At 40.3% G+C, this 18558-nt stretch overlaps 1 protein-coding gene across 16 annotated transcripts in view; it reads left to right on the top strand.

Moving 5' to 3' along the window:
- LOC126285428 (serine/arginine repetitive matrix protein 1-like) overlaps positions 1 to 18558 on the top strand; it is a 160318-nt gene that overhangs the window by 61154 nt on the left and 80606 nt on the right. For 10 of the 16 annotated variants that reach the window (XM_049984801.1, XM_049984797.1, XM_049984795.1 and 7 more), the window contains one exon: positions 11875 to 12060. The exons of the other annotated variants lie outside the window; for them this stretch is intronic. In XM_049984801.1, coding sequence (XP_049840758.1) covers positions 11875 to 12060 — 186 coding nt within the window. The remainder of the gene's footprint in view (positions 1 to 11874; positions 12061 to 18558) is intronic. 16 annotated transcript variants of the gene reach the window in all.

Below are 18558 nucleotides of genomic sequence, written 5' to 3'. Positions count from 1 at the left end.
TTGCTATGAATTATTATATAAAAAGGCCAAGAAATTTATCAATGGATATTATTCTTAAGTGGCATATAAATGGCCATTTCAAGGTTACATGTGTACCTCAAACTTGAGAGAGAGAGAGAGAGAGAGAGAGAGAGAGAGAATGCAGATCCAATTCCAACATTAAATAGTGATCAGTTACCATTATTGGTACTCACTGTCTTCTCATTTACATGTCTGTACTGGAATGGGGAAAATACCAAACTTTGCAACATTTTGTAAATACAGCCAGATCCATGTTATGTCTCTAAAAACAATCAGTTTCAAATTACTTGTCATTATTAATGTGATTTTTTCCTGTCCCTAGCTGTCAGCATCCCCTGGTGTAACATCCTAGATTTTTTGTCAATACTCTCCTGGAATTCCAGATATTGCCAATAATCATGGTTTTTAAAGGCTTTCTTTCAGAAGTTATTAACAATTGCCATGCTTCACTGTATGGATACTATTTTTAGTTGACTTATGTCATTATATAGGCAGTGACTCACTCTGTAAAATCAGTGGTAATGATATGCACCCTTCATCTTCCAGCTATAACATTGTCTAGCCACAAGACAATTCACTAGGTGAGATACAACATTGTTGCAGAACTCATTGAGCATTATTAGCACTTGCAGACAGCTTGTTTGGATAACAGTGTGTTAATTTTTTCTGATAATGTGTTTTGCCTCTCACCACTAGCGTCATGAAAAATTTGCACTTTGCGACGAATGCAAATTCTGCCTCGAAATGTGGAAATGCAAAATTACCCAATAAATGCTGTTTCAAAGTGAATTGTCACTGCATGAACTGTTGTATGAGAGAGAGTTTGAAATAGCTTTGTTACCTGCATATAAATTTTGTAAATGTAATGAATTGTCGATTACTAGATTTGCATATTATCTGGTTAAGCCAAATTTGGAAAGGTAATGTGCATAAAAATGTGTTTGCAAAATAAAAAGTACTTGGATGCAATGATGTATCAGTGCACTTGCTGTGGTGCAATGTGAATTGTGGGTGGCTGAATGGTTTCAATACACACCATGTAATACAATATAGTACTCAGCTGGTGGGACCTCGCAAGAGGGCATTACATGCCATGGAACTGTGGCGCACACGACGAGGAGTAGTTCCACTTTTGCAACACACGGCAGTGCACCACATGCAACATTATAGTGTACTGCAGTAGGCAAACCATGCCAGCTGCATGCAACTCTCAACAAGAAGGGACTTGTCGTCTTGTGTCACCAGCTGCCAGTTGGATTTGTGCGTTGTATTGCATTTGACATTGGATTAACGATTGACAAATTGGTTTCTGTTATTGGAGATCATTATTATTAGTGAGAGTTTCGGAGCATGAAAAGTAGTGATTACAAAGACAGTAAATTAAGAACAACACAGCTGGAGCAGCTTACTGAAAAAATCTGGTATTATTTTCTCCGAGTGAATAAGGAAAGCAAGAATTTATGGGCTGCATTCCATTTTAAATGTAAGAAACTGCTACAGTTAAAGAAAAGTGGTGCATCTCCTAAACAAGGAGGAAAATAAGGGGTAATCCATCAGGGTCTTTGTAATATGCCAGTACTGCATAGTCTTATGCACATAACAGGTGGCGTGTGCATTTAATTCCACAGTTTTGACATACTACAAACTAGTCTTCAGGCTAAAGAACACAGCAACAATATTATCACTGCAGTAATGGTATTTATGGTCAGTAGGTGTGTTACGCCAAGAACCAGTCACCCGGAATTATTCAGGAGAGATTGTGACTGCAGTAAACAAATAAGGCAGCAGAAGAGAACTATGCCCTACTGCATTGATTCACTTTGATTTCTGTGCTCGAACAATAGAACATCGTCCAGAGGGTTCTACTTTTGGAGTGCTGGCCAGGTCTGATTGTAAGAGCCTCAAATCATTACACACTGCTGAGCCAGAACATTATGACCACCTGCTTAATAGGTTGTTTTTCCTCCTCTGGAATAAAATAATCATTTATTCTGCATATCAGGGTTTCAACAGTTTGTTAGTAGTTTTGTGCAGGTATGTGGCATTAGATGTCTACGCATAGGTCGTACAATTTGCATAAATAATGGGCCGCTGATTTGTGCTTACAGTGATGGTGACCAATAGCGATCCAGATAGGTTCCATAGCATTTACATTAGGTGATTCCATAGCATTTACATTAGGTTAATTTGGTTACAGAGATATCAACGCGAGTTCACTATAATGCTCCTCTAACCACTGTAGCACAGTTATGGCTCCAAGACATGGACAATTACATTGCTGAAAGATGACATTGCCATCGGGGAAGAAATCAAGCATGAAGAGCTGCAGGTGTTTCACAGCTGTCAGCATGTCTTCGATTACTGCCACAAGTCCCATGCAAGCACAGGAGAATATCTCCCATAGCATAATAATGCCCCCATATGCCTACATCCATTGCGTGGTGCACTTTTCAAGCCATCATTCACCTCAATGATGGCATTTGTGGCAGTGACCCTTGACCTAGTACAGCAAACATATGATTCATCTGAAGAGCCCGTATGTTTCCATTGATTGATAGTTGAATTCCGATCATCCCATGCTCACTGCAATAGTAATTGACAATGTCGTCGTGTCAGTATGTGAATAATGTAGGGGTTGTCTGCTGCAGAGATCCATGTTCAACACTGTGCTTCAAAATGCTTACGTGTGTGTGAACGCTATGCTCTTCCGGCGGAGATGGTACAGTTTTATCATCTATCCTGCTTTACAGAGCAGGCAACCCTCCGAACCCCACATTCTGTGAAATGCCATGGGTGTCCTACCATTTAATACCTAGTGATACCTCTTTCCGTAGATGCTCATGACAGTAGCACATGAACATTTGACCAGGTTCACCATTTTTTAGACACTTGTTCACATGCTCTGTGTAACAATAATCTGTCATTTGTCAGAGTCACGTATGTCAGTGGAGTTCCCCATTTGCAGTCCATACCTTTCCTGAGGTGGTCACCTGTCTGTGTCTGCTGTGCTTACAACGTTCTTTACTGCATCGTGTTCCCGCAGTGCCACTAGGCAGCATCTAACATTGCGGTGGACAGTGGTCATAATGTTTTGGCTTATCAGTGTATTCAGATATGCTACAATATGAAATGAATGGTATTAAGGGTGGTAGGACGTCAAATGGGCTGACTTGGGGCAGGAGAGTCACAACAGGACATTTTAATTTCTACTGTCTATACTTTTACAAATAAATTCATAAAACTTTGTCACCATGGCGAGGAAGGATTGAGGACTCACACTCATCGCAGTGGAAGTTCAAAAATGTAGCAAAATACCTTTTTTACATGTGAAATTTCATCATTTTTTCACTTATTACTGGCTGCATTTGTTACTATAGGTACACTTTTCTTCCTAAGTAAGAGAGATTCTGCGATGAATTTTTCATAGCATACAAACAGTAGTTACAGGTGTATGAAACTCTAGAATTTTCCAAATCTATTAAAAAACTGTGGAAAAATTGAGATAATTAACTATAAAACTTGAATCTTTTCTAAACATGAAGTTTAAAATGTAACAGTTCATTCATTTTTTCATAAATTAAATAAATTCTAGAGTTTCATACACCTGTAACTATGGTTTGTATGCTGTGCAAAAGTCATCAAAGAATCTCTCTTACTTAGGAAGAAAAGTGTACCTATAGCAACAAATGAAGCCAGTAGTAAGTGAAAAAAATGATGAAATTTCACATGTAAAAAAAAAGTTTTTTGTTTCGTTTTTGAGCTTCGACTGCTATGTGTATGAATCCTGAATCCTTCCCGGTCATGGTGTTAAAGTTTTATGAATTTATTTGCAAAAGTATAGACAGTGGAAATGTTCTGTGGTGCCTCTCCTGCTCAAAGTCGGCCCGTTTGATGTCCTACCCCCCTTAAAAATTAGAAACTATTAAAGTACTTAATTTCAAACAATGCTTGCTCTTATCATGTTGTTTTGATATCAAAAGTGTACTACATACAAGCAACAGTTTGGAATGACTACTCTGTTTACCTACTTCCATGTCTAAATCATGTAGAACAAGCATTATAGCTGTGCATACTCAGGGCACAATTCTTAAATACTTCATTCTGAAGTGCAGAGTATGTACTTCAATGAAAGATAGCTATGACCTGTAGCTAAATATCTTTTCAGTTACAACCTCACATCAGCCAGTATTGCCTTAAAGTAGTTACTGTCAATGTAGAATTTCTCGAAGTTCCACAGATGCACCAGTTCCCTACAAAAATAAGATTCTTAACCACCAATAAATAGTTACATTCTGCATCATCTTTGTTTTCTTCTTTTACTTCTGTTACTCAAGGTTAGAACCAAGAAAGCAGCTGCTTCTATCATTTGTGTTGGCACTGTGAACTATTTTGATGTTGCTTCTGCCGGCTGCAGTGGCAGAGTGGTTCTAGTCGTTTCAGTCTGGAACCGCGCGGCCACAATGGTTGCAGGTTCGAATCCTGCCTTGGGCATATATGTGTGTGATGTCCTGAGGTTAGTTAGGTTTAAGTAGTTCTAAGTTCTAGGGGACTGATGACCTCAGATTTTAAGTCCCATAGTGCTCAGAGCCAACTTGATGTGTAATTGACTGAGGCACATAGTACAGTCAACCTGCTATGTACAACACAATGTGCCATGTTTTCTGCACAACAGCAACTTTGAAGCATGGCTTGAAGTTGCACACTAAAAGTTGCCAGCAGTAAGCAACATGTAGGGTGTAACTCAGGGCAACATGTTGCTTAGTGTTGCCTCTGTGGAATTCTGCTTTTAGAGCAAAAAAATGTATATCTTTGTCTGCTATGCAAAGTTCAAAAGTTAGTATAATCATGTTAATTAACTTCTGGAAGATGAAAATGAATTCTGAAATCTGTTTTTTGCTGCTCTGTTAACGTGTTAAGGGTTGAGATAATTTCTCATGACAGGTCAAATATTGCATCTGGAAATCAGCTCTTCCAGTTTCTGATTTAGTCAGCCCAAAGGTCGACTTTTTTTTTTTTTTCCATACCGAGTCTAATATTTCTACTTCTTCACTGCACAAAAAGTCACTCTGTCTGCATTACCCAAAAATGTTTGTCAACAAGACATAATCTGACAATCCAAACATGTTTCAGAAACAGTTGTGTGATTATGTGGGGGTGAAAATTGATTATGTAAGTTGAAATTTGGCAACTAGAAAGCCACATTTCTATCATAAATATTGGAGTGTTTCCATGACAAACCAGAAGTGGGATTGGAAAATAGGTTTACAAAATCCAGTTTTTGTAGCCCCATGTGAACCTAGAGCATGCACATACTTTAATGTGGCAGTTTGAAGTGGTGGGTGTTTCGGATTGCAAATCGGCCAAATAGGTCTGGCGTGAACTACAACATTAACAACATTGCCTTCCTATGGAATCAACTGTGTGATAAATGTTACTGAAACCTTTGTGTTGTGTGTTGCTTGTTGTTTTGATTTCCTATTTTTAAATGAGTGAAAAGACTAATCATGGTCTATCATGGAGTTCAATTGCAACCCTATTAACATGAGAAGGGGTTGGCAATTCCTATGGGCATCCCCTCTGGCTGTCAGAACTAGTTTATTTATGCTTGTGACCGACTGCCAGTTTATAATTTCTGCAGTCTGGACTGAAGCTGCCCAAAAACAAAACCTGTTGACTTACTTTGACCACTCCGAATCTTTCCTTAACATTCAATTACAGTTATTTTCAGTTATAATTTCACACTAGGTATCTTGTCGATTTTATCTGTAGAATTGTTAAGCATGGATTGGGTGGTTACAAGTGGCCACGAAAAGTAGAAATCAATATTCTGCAAATTTTATAATTACTGAGTTAATTGGGAACACAAAAATAATATCAAAGAAACACCTTAAATCAGAGCTGCAATCTGTTTACTGGCGACAAAATGTCGCTAATTTTTGACCTAAACATTTATTGAAAGCTTTAAACAGAGCCAAAAGAAGAAAACAAGGAAAGACTGCTTCATAAAAAAAAGCTATTGAAGTTTTTGCAAAAGCAAAAAAATATGTTTCCAATTTTGTAATTTTATTTATTTATTGTTTTTAACAGTCACTTCCAATGCACGGAGGAGGCTTTATCTTCAGGCACATAACATGACAGCTTTTTAAATTTGTACGTCTAATGATTTACAAACAAGCAAAAACTAAGACATGAATTTCATCAAAAATAGATCTGAGTGTCACAAAAAATTGATGCTACAATTTTAGATGCCTACCCATCATCAGATCAAACTAATACTGAACCATAGATACAGTTCATCACATCAACTGATGTACTATACATGACAGTGAGTCTGCACTTATCATTGCTTTCTTTTTGTCTAATGTCAGCTATGGCCAAAATGCACCTTAAGGAGTAATAACCACAATATGATTTAGACAAACTCTCTATGTAAATACATATTACTGTATTTAGTAACTTTATTTCTGTAGGTGTATTATCCTTTTACCTGGCCTGTTAGGATGTGCTGACTTTTAAGCTCTGCTGACATTTTCACCTGTTACACTAAGATGAAGACAAAATAGTGGGGTGAACTAACACGCTATTGTTTCAAATCAAGATTGTGTACCCATGAACCATGGACCTTGCCGTTGGTGGGGAGGCTTGCGTGCCTCAGCGATACAGATAGCCGTACCGTAGGTGCAACCACAACGGAGGGGTATCTGTTGAGAGGCCAGACAAACGTGTGGTTCCTGAAGAGGGGCAGCAGCCTTTTCAGTAGTTGCAGGGGCAACAGTCTGGATGATTGACTGATCTGGCCTTGCAACATTAACCAAAACGGCCTTGCTGTGCTGGTACTGCGAACGGCTGAAAGCAAGGGGAAACTACAGCCGTAATTTTTCCCGAGGACATGCAGCTTTACTGTATGATTAAATGATGATGGCATCCTCTTGGGTAAAATATTCCGGAGGTAAAATAGTCCCCCATTCGGATCTCCGGGCGGGGACTACTCAGGAGGATGTCGTTATCAGGAGAAAGAAAACTGGCGTTCTACGGATCGGAGCGTGGAATGTCAGATCCCTTAATCGGGCAGGTAGGTTAGAAAATTTAAAAAGGGAAATGGATAGGTTAAAGTTAGATATAGTGGGAATTAGTGAAGTTCGGTGGCAGGAGGAACAAGACTTCTGGTCAGGTGACTACAGGGTTATAAACACAAAATCAAATAGGGGTAATGCAGGAGTAGGTTTAATAATGAATAGGAAAATAGGAATGCGGGTAAGCTACTACAAACAGCATAGTGAACGCATTATTGTGGCCAAGATAGATACGAAGCCCACACCTACTACAGTAGTACAAGTTTATATGCCAACTAGCTCTGCAGATGATGAAGAAATTGAAGAAATGTACGATGAAATAAAAGAAATTATTCAGATAGTGAAGGGAGACGAAAATTTAATAGTAATGGGTGACTGGAATTCGAGTGTAGGAAAAGGGAGAGAAGGAAACATAGTAGGTGAATATGGATTGGGGCTAAGAAATGAAAGAGGAAGCCGCCTAATAGAATTTTGCACAGAGCACAACTTAATCATAGCTAACACTTGGTTTAAGAATCATGAAAGAAGGTTGTATACGTGGAAGAACCCTGGTGATACTAAAAGGTATCAGATAGATTATATAATGGTAAGACAGAGATTTAGAAACCAGGTTTTAAGTTGTAAGACATTTCCAGGGGCAGATGTGAACTCTGACCACAATCTATTGGTTATGACCTGTAGATTAAAACTGAAGAAACTGCAAAAATGTGGGAAATTAAGGAGATGGGACCTGGATAAACTGAAAGAACCAGAGGTTGTACAGAGTTTCAGAGAGAGCATAAGGGAACAATTGACAGGAATAGGGGAAAGAAATACAGTAGAAGAAGAATGGGTAGCTCTGAGGGATGTAGTAGTGAAGGCAGCAGAGGATCAAGTAGGTACAAAGACGAGGGCTGCTAGAAATCTTTCGGTAACAGAAGAAATATTGAATTTAATTGATGAAAGGAGAAAATATAAAAATGCAGTAAATGAAGCAGGCAAAAAGGAATACAAACGTCTCAAAAATGAGATCGAAAGGAAGTGCAAAATGGCTAAACAGGGATGGCTAGAGGACAAATGTAAGGATGTAGAAGCTTATCTCACTAGGGGTAAGATAGATACTGCCTACAGGAAAATTAAAGAGACCTTTGGAGAGAAGAGAACCACGTGTATGAATATCAAGAGCTCATATGGCAGCCCAGTTCTAAGCAAAGAAGGGAAGGCAGAAAGGTGGAAGGAGTATATAGAAGGTTTATACAAGGGCGATGTACTTGAGGACAATATTATGGAAATAGAAGAGGATGTAGATGAAGACGAAATGGGAGATACGATACTGCGTGAAGAGTTTGACAGAGCACTGAAAGACCTGAGTCGAAACAAGGCCCCCGGAGTAGACAACATTCCATTAGAACTACTGACGGCCTTGGGAGAGCCAGTCATGACAAAACTCTACCAGCTGGTGAGCAAGATGTACGAGACAGGCGAAATACCCTCAGACTTCAAGAAGAATATAATAATTCCAATCCCAAAGAAAGCAGGTGCTGCCAGATGTGAAAATTACCGAACTATCAGTTTAATAAGCCACGGCTGCAAAATACTAACGCGAATTCTTTACAGACGAATGGAAAAACTGGTAGATGCAGACCTCGGGGAGGATCAGTTTGGATTCCGTCGAAATGTTGGAACACGTGAGGCAATACTGACCTTACGACTTATCTTAGAAGAAAGATTAAGAAAAGGCAAACCTACGTTTCTAGCATTTGTAGACTTAGAGAAAGCTTTTGACAATGTTGACTGGAATACTCTTTTTCAAATTCTAAAGGTGGCAGGGGTAAAATACAGGGAGCGAAAGGCTATTTATAATTTGTACAGAAACCAGATGGCAGTAATAAGAGTCGAGGGGCATGAAAGGGAAGCAGTGGTTGGGAAAGGAGTGAGACAGGGTTGTAGCCTCTCCCCGATGTTATTCAATCTGTATATTGAGCAAGCAGTAAAGGAAACAAAAGAAAAATTTGGAGTAGGTATTAAAATTCATGGAGACGAAGTAAAAACTTTGAGGTTCGCCGATGACATTGTAATTCTGTCAGAGACGGCAAAGGACTTGGAAGAGCAGTTGAACGGAATGGACAGTGTCTTGAAAGGAGGATATAAGATGAACATTAACAAAAGCAAAACGAGGATAATGGAATGTAGTCAAATTAAATCGGGTGATGCTGAGGGAATTAGATTAGGAAATGAGACACTTAAAGTAGTAAAGGAGTTTTGCTATTTAGGAAGTAAAATAACTGATGATGGTCGAAGTAGGGAGGATATAAAATGTAGACTGGCAATGGCAAGGAAAGCGTTTCTGAAGAAGAGAAATTTGTTAACATCGAATATAGATTTATGTATCAGGAAGTCGTTTCTGAAAGTATTTGTTTGGAGTGTAGCCATGTATGGAAGTGAAACATGGACGATAACTAGTTTGGACAAGAAGAGAATAGAAGCTTTCGAAATGTGGTTCTACAGAAGAATACTGAAGATAAGGTGGATAGATCACGTAACTAATGAGGAGGTATTGAATAGGATTGGGGAGAAGAGAAGTTTGTGGCACAACTTGACTAGAAGAAGGGATCGGTTGGTAGGACATGTTTTGAGGCATCAAGGGATCACAAATTTAGCATTGGAGGGCAGCGTGGAGGGTAAAAATCGTAGAGGGAGACCGAGAGATGAGTACACTAAGCAGATTCAGAAGGATGTAGGTTGCAGTAGGTACTGGGAGATGAAGCAGCTTGCACAGGATAGAGTAGCATGGAGAGCTGCATCAAACCAGTCTCAGGACTGAAGACAACAACAACAACATCTTTGTCAAACCAAATGCTGTACAAGCAACAAACTATTGAAACATTATGGATAGTAAAAAAGTATTGTTTTATTGTGTGCATCAGAGTGAGTGATGTGCAGCAAGTTATTGTCCAGCACCTGCACTTCCTGGAGCTTCCATTCTGATAACATTGTGTGAAAAAAGGTTACTGTTCCGAAAATGTCTTTGCTGTTATCTACCGCTAAATGGCGTGGAATTTGTGCATGCATGTGCACACAGATGTGTATGCTTGTAAGGAAGCGAGTGAGTTACTGCATACGTCAAAAAAAGTTTTTCATCACCCTGGTTTCCCTAGACGTTGACTGTGGATATTATATCACAGACACTGTCCCTTTCACTGTTCAAAGATGTCACTAAACCTTCCCAAAGATGTAAACAACCATGCATGCACAGTGCCTATTAGGCGGAGGGGGTCCAACAGCCTATCAGTTCCAGTCATTCCACCAGGAAGGAGGTACACGGCTCGTGTTGTTTGTAGTTCAAGCATGCCTAGACGATCAGTATTGCTGTTCAATCGCGGCCGCATTGTTACTTTGTGCTAGGAAGGGCTCTCAACAAGGGAAGAGTCAGAGTGTCTTGGAGTGAACCAAAGCGATGTTGTTTGGACATGGGGGAGATACAGAGAGACAGGAACTGTCGATGACATGGTTCACTCAGGCCATCCAAGGGCTGCTACTGCTGTGGATGACTGCTACCTATAGATTATCTCTTGGAGGTACCCTGACAGCAATGCCACCATATTGAATAATGCTTTTCATGCAGCCACAGGACATCATTTTACGACTCAAACTGTGCACGATAGGATGTGTGATGTGCAACTTCACTCCCAAAATTAATGGCGAGGTCCATCTTTGCAACCACACCACCATGCAGCACGGTACACATAGGCCCAACAACACACCAAATAGACCGTTCAGGATTGACGCCATGTTTTCTTCATCGATGAGTGTCGTATATGCCTTCAACCAGACAATCATCGGAGATGTGTTTGGAGGCAACCCAATCAGGCTGAACGCTTAGGCACATCGTCCAGTGAGTGCAGCATGGTGGAGGTTCCCTGCTGTTTTGAGGTAGCATTATGTGGGACCAATGTACGCCGCTGATGGTCATGGAAGGCGCCGTAACGGCTGTATGATACGACCCCTAGTGCAACCATATAGGCAGCATATTGGTGAGGTATTCATCTTCATGGGTGACAATTCGCGCCCCCATCGATACGCATCTTGTGAATAACTTACTTAAGGATAACGACATCGCTTAAATAGTGGCCAGTATGCTCTCCAGACATGAATCGTATCGAACATGCCTGGGGTAGATTGAAAAGGGCAGTTTATGGATGACGTGACCCACCAACCACTCTTAGGGATCTACGCCGAATCGTCGTTGAGGAGTGGGACAATCTGGACCAACAGTGCCTTGATGAACTTGCGGATAGTATGCCACGATGAATACAGGCATGCGTCAATGCAAGAGGATGTGCTGCTGGGCATTAGAGGTACCGGTCTGTACAGCAGTCTAGACCACCACCTCCGAAGGTCTCACTGTATGGTGGTACAACATGCGATGTGTGGTCTTCATGAGCTATAAAAAGGGTGGAAATGGCGTTTATGTTGATCTGTGTTCCAATTTTCTGTACAGGTTTTGGAACTGAGGTGATGCAAAACATTTTTGATGTGTGTATTTTTTGTGAAATTGGGCTCATCATTCTGTTTCTCTTCCTGCTTTTTCCCCAACCATCCTTAATGTAAAACTTGTACTCTAATGTTTTGTATTACATTTTTTGCAATGTTCACGTGATCATTGTCAAATGCTTTACCACTGGAAGATGAAAAGGAAATTAATGTGTTCATTTTGACTTGTAATTGATCAGTCATAAATTTGGACCTCACATCCATGTTGGCTAAGATGATAAACGTGTTGAGTGGGTGGGGTTTCCAGGCCAGTGTCAAGCCTGCAGGCGAAGCTGATGAGCCTTGCGGGTGGACCCCGGCCGAAGACAAGATCCAGGTCAGCCTCTAGGTCGAGGTCACGCTCACATACCAGCTCACCATCCAGATCACGATCGCACTCCAGCCATTCGCGGTCGAAGTCAAGGTCACGTTCAGTGGACAACAGCAGCAAAAGGTGGGGTTCCCCCCCTCCCCCTCACCTTCCCCTCCACCTGCATGGTTGTTTTAGGTTATCTTTCTCATTAACACATCCACACATATTTTTATTTTATAAACTGGTTTCAGAATATAACTAAAACAGCTCACTTTTAAGAAACAGTTAATGGAGATAACTGTTTTAATTTGTTAGTTGTCCTTGAGTAATGTCACACTTCAGTTCTTATCATTGTCTTTGATCTTGTTGCAGAAGAAACGCAAGAACATTTCTAGAATATTCAAGCCTATCTTATCTTCAGTATAATACTAATTTTCTGGGTTGTTTTGCACTGCCTGATATGAAGCTGAAAATAGCAATACCAGATTTATACCATGTATGTAGTGACAGGAAAAATGGTTTCATTTTATGTCAAGTTCCGACGTTGTTTAATGCCAATTTTGGTGTTATTTTCGCTGTTTTTGGTGCAATATTTGTGTTCTTATGGCTTATTTTTAAAGTGCTGTGTGTTCCTATTTTGGACTTATTTCATTGTTTTTCAGTGTTTAACTGAAAATGAAAGCATACCTATTAATTACATTATTTCTATTCATGTTACAGGTCACATTTATTTACATTGTTAAAAAAGAAATTATTTATATTGAATCTCTTAAATCTAATCAGATAAAGAAAATCAAACTTTGCAAACATACACTGTTGAAAGACTTTCTTCTGAAACTTAATACCACGGCTCCCTCCATACTTCACTACAGTGGGAAAACAAGGGCCTAAGTCTAAATTTGAGCACAGAACACTCTTGTCCTGCTGTTCTGGAAATTACCACTGAATTATGAAGGGATTTCCACCCCTTCCTAATACTGTAAACAGTGGAGACCTGCCATTTTAGATAGGAAAGATACACACAAGAGTCTCTACCATGTCAGCATTAATAGAGTTCCTTACATCCAGTGGTTAAAACAAGAAATGTGAACTCAAATTTACTAACTGGATCTATGGCTATATGAGTTGTTGACTTAATTTGTAGGTACGGTGCAAAGCATTTCAGTGTTGTCTATGTGTGAAAGTGTTAGTCCCTTCATATTTCTTAGTCCTGCTGGTGCAATCATAAGTAATTCATTGTCCTGCACTAATGACACTATCTTAATTTACAAATTGGAATACAGATAATGTTTTACATACAACACTTGATTTTCCAATATTTTTGCGCAGCAGATTGTACCTAAAATTGTGTTGTTTGGGAAGATCTTTAATATGTTGCTCAATTGAACTGCATTTTGTTGTACTACACTAGTATAAATATGAAAATCACCAAATTCGGATCTTCAGCCTCACCAACACATTAATCAGCATCATGACTGCTCGGTTTGTTTCTATCAGCCAGTCTCAACACAGGACATGTGACATCACACAAATGTGTTTTGGCAGTAAAACATAACACTGAGAATACTGCTTTCAATATTTATTGAATATTATTTTTACTATTATGTGGAGGTGACCGCATGATCTGTTAGACAGGTGGGGCCTAGGTCAGATCAATAGCTATCGGATGCTGTGTTGATTTACATGTGTGAAAAGAGTGTTTTATTTCTCAAAAAGATACCAGATTCTGTATCATAGGTTGTGCAAAAGTATCTGGAAATGTCAGGCTGGTGACTAAATCTGTATTATAGTTTGTTTGATGTCATGTCTAGAACCATAGTTGTTTAGACTTTATATCAGCTGTTATTTTAAGATTATACACTACTCTGAGTTGAGAAAAAAGTCAAAATTCAATTTCAGCATTCACTGTCAGTTACCAATATTATCAAGTGGTGGCAGGAGACAACGCATAAGATGTGGAAATGTGCAAGCTTCGAAGAAATGGCGCCTTGTTCCAGCAGAAGCGTTGAAGTGGAAGGAAGAGGAACGAAGGAAAAGGACTAGTGAGGTTTAGGAAATTTGACAAGTTACAGAAAATTTGCTCAGATTCTTGGTACGGGAATGACTTTACTGGGCAGGATAGGAAGGGAAGAGTGATTGTATCTGCACTGGATGAGATTTGAAAATCTGTAAACTTACATGGAAGATGAGAGAGGGCCTCATTTCAGGGAACGATTTTAGGAATTATAGTCCTGTCAAAGTAATAGGATAATGTATTCAACACTAGGATAGAACTGAGTAGGTATACCTGTACACGTAGGTTTTTTGTTGGAGGGATCAGCCGTATCTACTTTTCAATTAGGTTGGTGGTATCATCACATCCAATAAAGACAGATGTCAGACTGGTTATGTCCTGGTGTTAACAGTTGGCATCTGTTTGCCTCGAATGCTAAGTCTGTGTGGGAGGGAATGTCAAAATTTAAGTATTTTTTGTTCTTAGGTTTAGTGTGAACAGAAGTGTGTATTTGACGCTCTGTGAGAAAAGTTGCGTTAGAGTTCTTATCATATTTTCCAATTTTATCATGAACTGCTGCCTCATCTTGCCCATTCATTACATCTTTCAAGGTCTTGTCTGGTCTCACAATTTTCTTTTGAGTTTTTCTATGATTTTGATTTTTCTGAGTTTTTTGTTTCTTCCTTTTTGCATCTTTTTTTCTAAAATTCTTCCCCTCTACTCTGGTTCATTTATTTATTTATTTATTTATTTATTTTTGTTATACCATGCCCACTATATGTAATGCTCCAAACGCTCCTCTTAAGTCAAGATGACTCTCATCACACATCATTTTCAGTCCTTTTGAAAACATGCTTCTGCACTCAACAAACTGATATCCCATATGCTGTTCCCTCAACCATGCTTGTGCCTAGGAGTTACCCCCAAAGGCCTCACTGTGAAAGTTCTTATTTCTGGATATAAGCCCACTCTTCACCGCTCCTTTTACTGTTTCAAATACAGCAATTCTTTTGCGCTTGACTGGCTAATCTGTGACCTGTATACCCTGTCTGCCAATCTTTTTGTATGAAACCTTGCAGTTATCTGCCCCTCATGTTTCGTTCAATGATATCTTCCTGGCCAACTACAGACCGCAACAGCTTGCTAGACTCCTTCCTTCTGTTAAACTACCCCTTAGGTGGTGTTTACACCTCCTACTCCCACCCCGTAAACAGCCACACTATCAACCACCACTCCTCTTCTACAAATTGAGCCTGACCAACCTTCTTAACACCCCCTGAGTAATAATGTCAACTGGAAATATCACTTTGCAACCCAGTCTCAATACCTTTCCAACAGCAGACTTAACAGTGAACCCTCCTTGAACAGTTATGACTGATCTCAACTTAAACAATCACCACTACTCCAAAATCAACTCTTACAAGCTTCCTAAAAGTTCCTAACAGTCAACAATGCTTCACCGTCATTCCTCGGGTGACTATATTTTGACCCTATCCTGTCCTCTGCAGATTGCAGGCATTTTGAATCCCTCAAAACTAATGACACAATTATCCTCCCAGTGTCATATATGATTGATGGAAATACATGAGCAAGGATTTGTACTGGCTTCCTGTCACTTCCACTTAGAGTGTCTGCCATCAAGATCCCATCACTGTGTTACAAACTGACCTACAATCCCTCCTTAAATCTCAGGCCCTTTGCAGTGACAAACACCTCAATCCACAGGATTTCATAACCCATACAAACCCAACCACGTTGTCCATCTCGTTGTTGCTGGCTTCAAAGCACCCTCTGAATGTGTCACTGCATTTCATGATCAACACCAGCAACTTATACTACAAAGACTCCCCTCGTATAGTAAAGACACGAACCATTTCATAAATCGTCTGATATCTGTGCTCTTCCCGCTTATACCATACACCTTAGTTGTCACCACTGATGCCACCTTCCTCTCTATCAACATTGCCTATGTATGTGGTCTGCATGGTGCTGAACATCACATCAACCAGAGACCACCTTATTCCAACCCTAATCAACTTTGTACTTATTAACAACCACTTTACCTTTAGGGGACAGGTGTACAAACAGATCATGAGAATGGTCATGGGAACCAGGATGGCTCCTTCCTATGCCAACCTTTGCATGGGGCATTACGAAGGGGTTTCTTCAGATCGATAACTCTTTAGCCCTTGCTTGATTTAAATACATTGACATTTTTGCAGTATGGTCTTACGATGAGGCTGAGATGTTGAAATTTTTGGTATCTCTTAATGCAGTCTCCCAATCAAATTTCATGCCATCCTGTCCCAAATTTCATGTCACTTTTCTTATTGCTGAACTTGGCCTTACCAATGATCAGCTACATACTGCCATTCACAATAAACCTACAAACAAAAAGTACTTAAATTTTAACAGTTGCTATCCTTTGTGCATCAAACGTTCCCCACTATATGGTCTTGGGATTTGAGACAGATACACTTGTTCAGGTGCAGCCTGTTGATAGCAGTACTACATCAATGTTCTCAGCTCAGCGTTCACTGTACGTAATCAGCCTACCAGCAGAGTTCAAAAGTCAAATTACCCTGGTCATTAAATCCTATCCTGCTACTGCTAATGCCCTCCTCCCCTCCCCTCCCCAAAAAAAGGCAAGTACACCTCTAATTACTCAGTACTAGCCTGGTCTCCTGGTCAATGTAAGTAGATTAATGATGGAAAAGACCCACCTTTGTTTAATAATAAAATTCAGAAAATGCTGCAGAAACGGATGCTGGTGAACTTTCAATTCAAAAAAGAACATGCAAATGACAACAGGCAAAAGTTAGTAAAATTTTGTGCATCTGTAAAGAGATTGATGGATGAAGTACACAATAACTTCCGCCGCTATACCACATGAGAAAGATCTCCCTGAGAAATTTTGGCCATACATAAGATCACTAAGTGAGTTGAAGGCTTCTATCAAGTCACTTACCAACCTGTCTAGGGTACCAATAGAAGATAGCAAAAACGAAGCTGAAGTTTTAAATTTCGCATTCATGAAACCATTCACATAGGAGGATCAAACAAACGTGTAGTGGTTTAACTGATGCACAGACTGCCACATGGAGAACACAGAAATAATTATCATTGCATAGAGAAGCAACTGAAAGAGTTTAAAACAAGTAGTTTGCTAGGATCAGACGGAGTTCCAATTCAATTTTACAAAGAGTACTCTGCAGCATGACCACTTACTTAGCTTGCATTTATCGTGAAAATCGCAACCAGTGCAAAGTCTCGAGCAACTGGAAGAAAGCACAGATGACTTGTAAGATTCCAAGACTTACCAAGCGGGAAAGTGCCGGTAGATAGGCACAATAAATAAAACACACACACAGAATTTCTAGCTTTCGCAACGTACGGTTGCTTCTTCAGGAAAGAGGGAAGGAGAGGGAAAGACGAAAGGATGTGGGTTTTAAGGGAGAGGGTAAGGAAGTCATTCCAATCCCGGGAGCGGAAAGACTTCCCTTAGGGAGAAAAAAAGACAGGTGCACACACACACACACACACACACACACACACACACACACACACACACACACACATATCCATCCGCACGTACACACACAAGCAGACATTTGTAAAGGCAAAGATTTCGGGCAGAGATGTCAGTCGAGGCGGAAGTACAGAGGCAAAGAAGTTGTTGAAAGACAGGTGAGGTATGAGCGGCGGCAACTTGAAATTAGCGGAGGTTGAGGCCTGGCGGATATTGAGAAGAGAGGATATACTGAAGGGCGAGTTCCCATCTCCGGAGTTCGGATAGGTTGGTGTTAGTGGGAAGTATCCAGATAACCCGGACGGTGTAACACTGTGCCAAGATGTGCTGGTCGTGCACCAAGGCATGTTTAGTCACAGGGTGATCCTCATTACCAACAAACACTCCCTGCCTGTGTCCATTCATGAGAATGGACAGTTTGTTGCTGGTCATTCCCACATAGAAAGCGTCACATAGTAGGCAGTTCAGTTGGTAAATCACGTGGGTGCTTTCACACGTGGCTCTTCCTTTGATTGTGTACACCTTCCGGGTTACAGGACTGGAGTAGGTGGTGGTGGGAGGGTGCATAGGGCAGGTTTTACACCGGAGGCGGTTACAAGGGTAGGAGCCAGAGGGTAGGGAAGGTGGTTTGGGGATTTCATAGGGATGAACCAAGAGGTTACGAAGGTTAGGTGGACGGCGGAAAGACACTCTTGGTGGAGTGGGGAGGATTTCGTGAAGGATGGATCTCATTTCGGGCCAGGATTTTAGGAAGTTGTATCCCTGCTGGAGAGCCACATTCAGAGTCTGATCCAGTCCCGGGAAGTATCCTGTCACAAGTGGGGCACTTTTAGGGTTCTTCTGTGAGAGGTTCTGGGTTTGAGGGGATGAGGAAGTAGCTCTGGTTATTTGCTTCTGTACCAGATATTGAACACATTCCAAGTTTGAATGTCATGAATTTCCTTGAGGCAGGAAAAACTTCTGTCCACAAATCAGCATGGATTTAGAAAGCATTATTTGTGCGAAACCCATGCTAGCCCTTTTCTCGTGTAATACTCTGATAAGCATGGATAAAGGGTAAGAGCCATATTCCAGAAAGGGTGCCCTACTGCAGACGGTTAACAAAGGTTTGATCATA

Source organism: Schistocerca gregaria, chromosome 8 (genome assembly GCF_023897955.1).
Source record: "Schistocerca gregaria isolate iqSchGreg1 chromosome 8, iqSchGreg1.2, whole genome shotgun sequence".
In the NCBI taxonomy this organism is placed as follows: Eukaryota; Metazoa; Arthropoda; class Insecta; order Orthoptera; family Acrididae; genus Schistocerca; species Schistocerca gregaria.
This window is presented reverse-complemented; position numbering and strand designations above follow the sequence as displayed.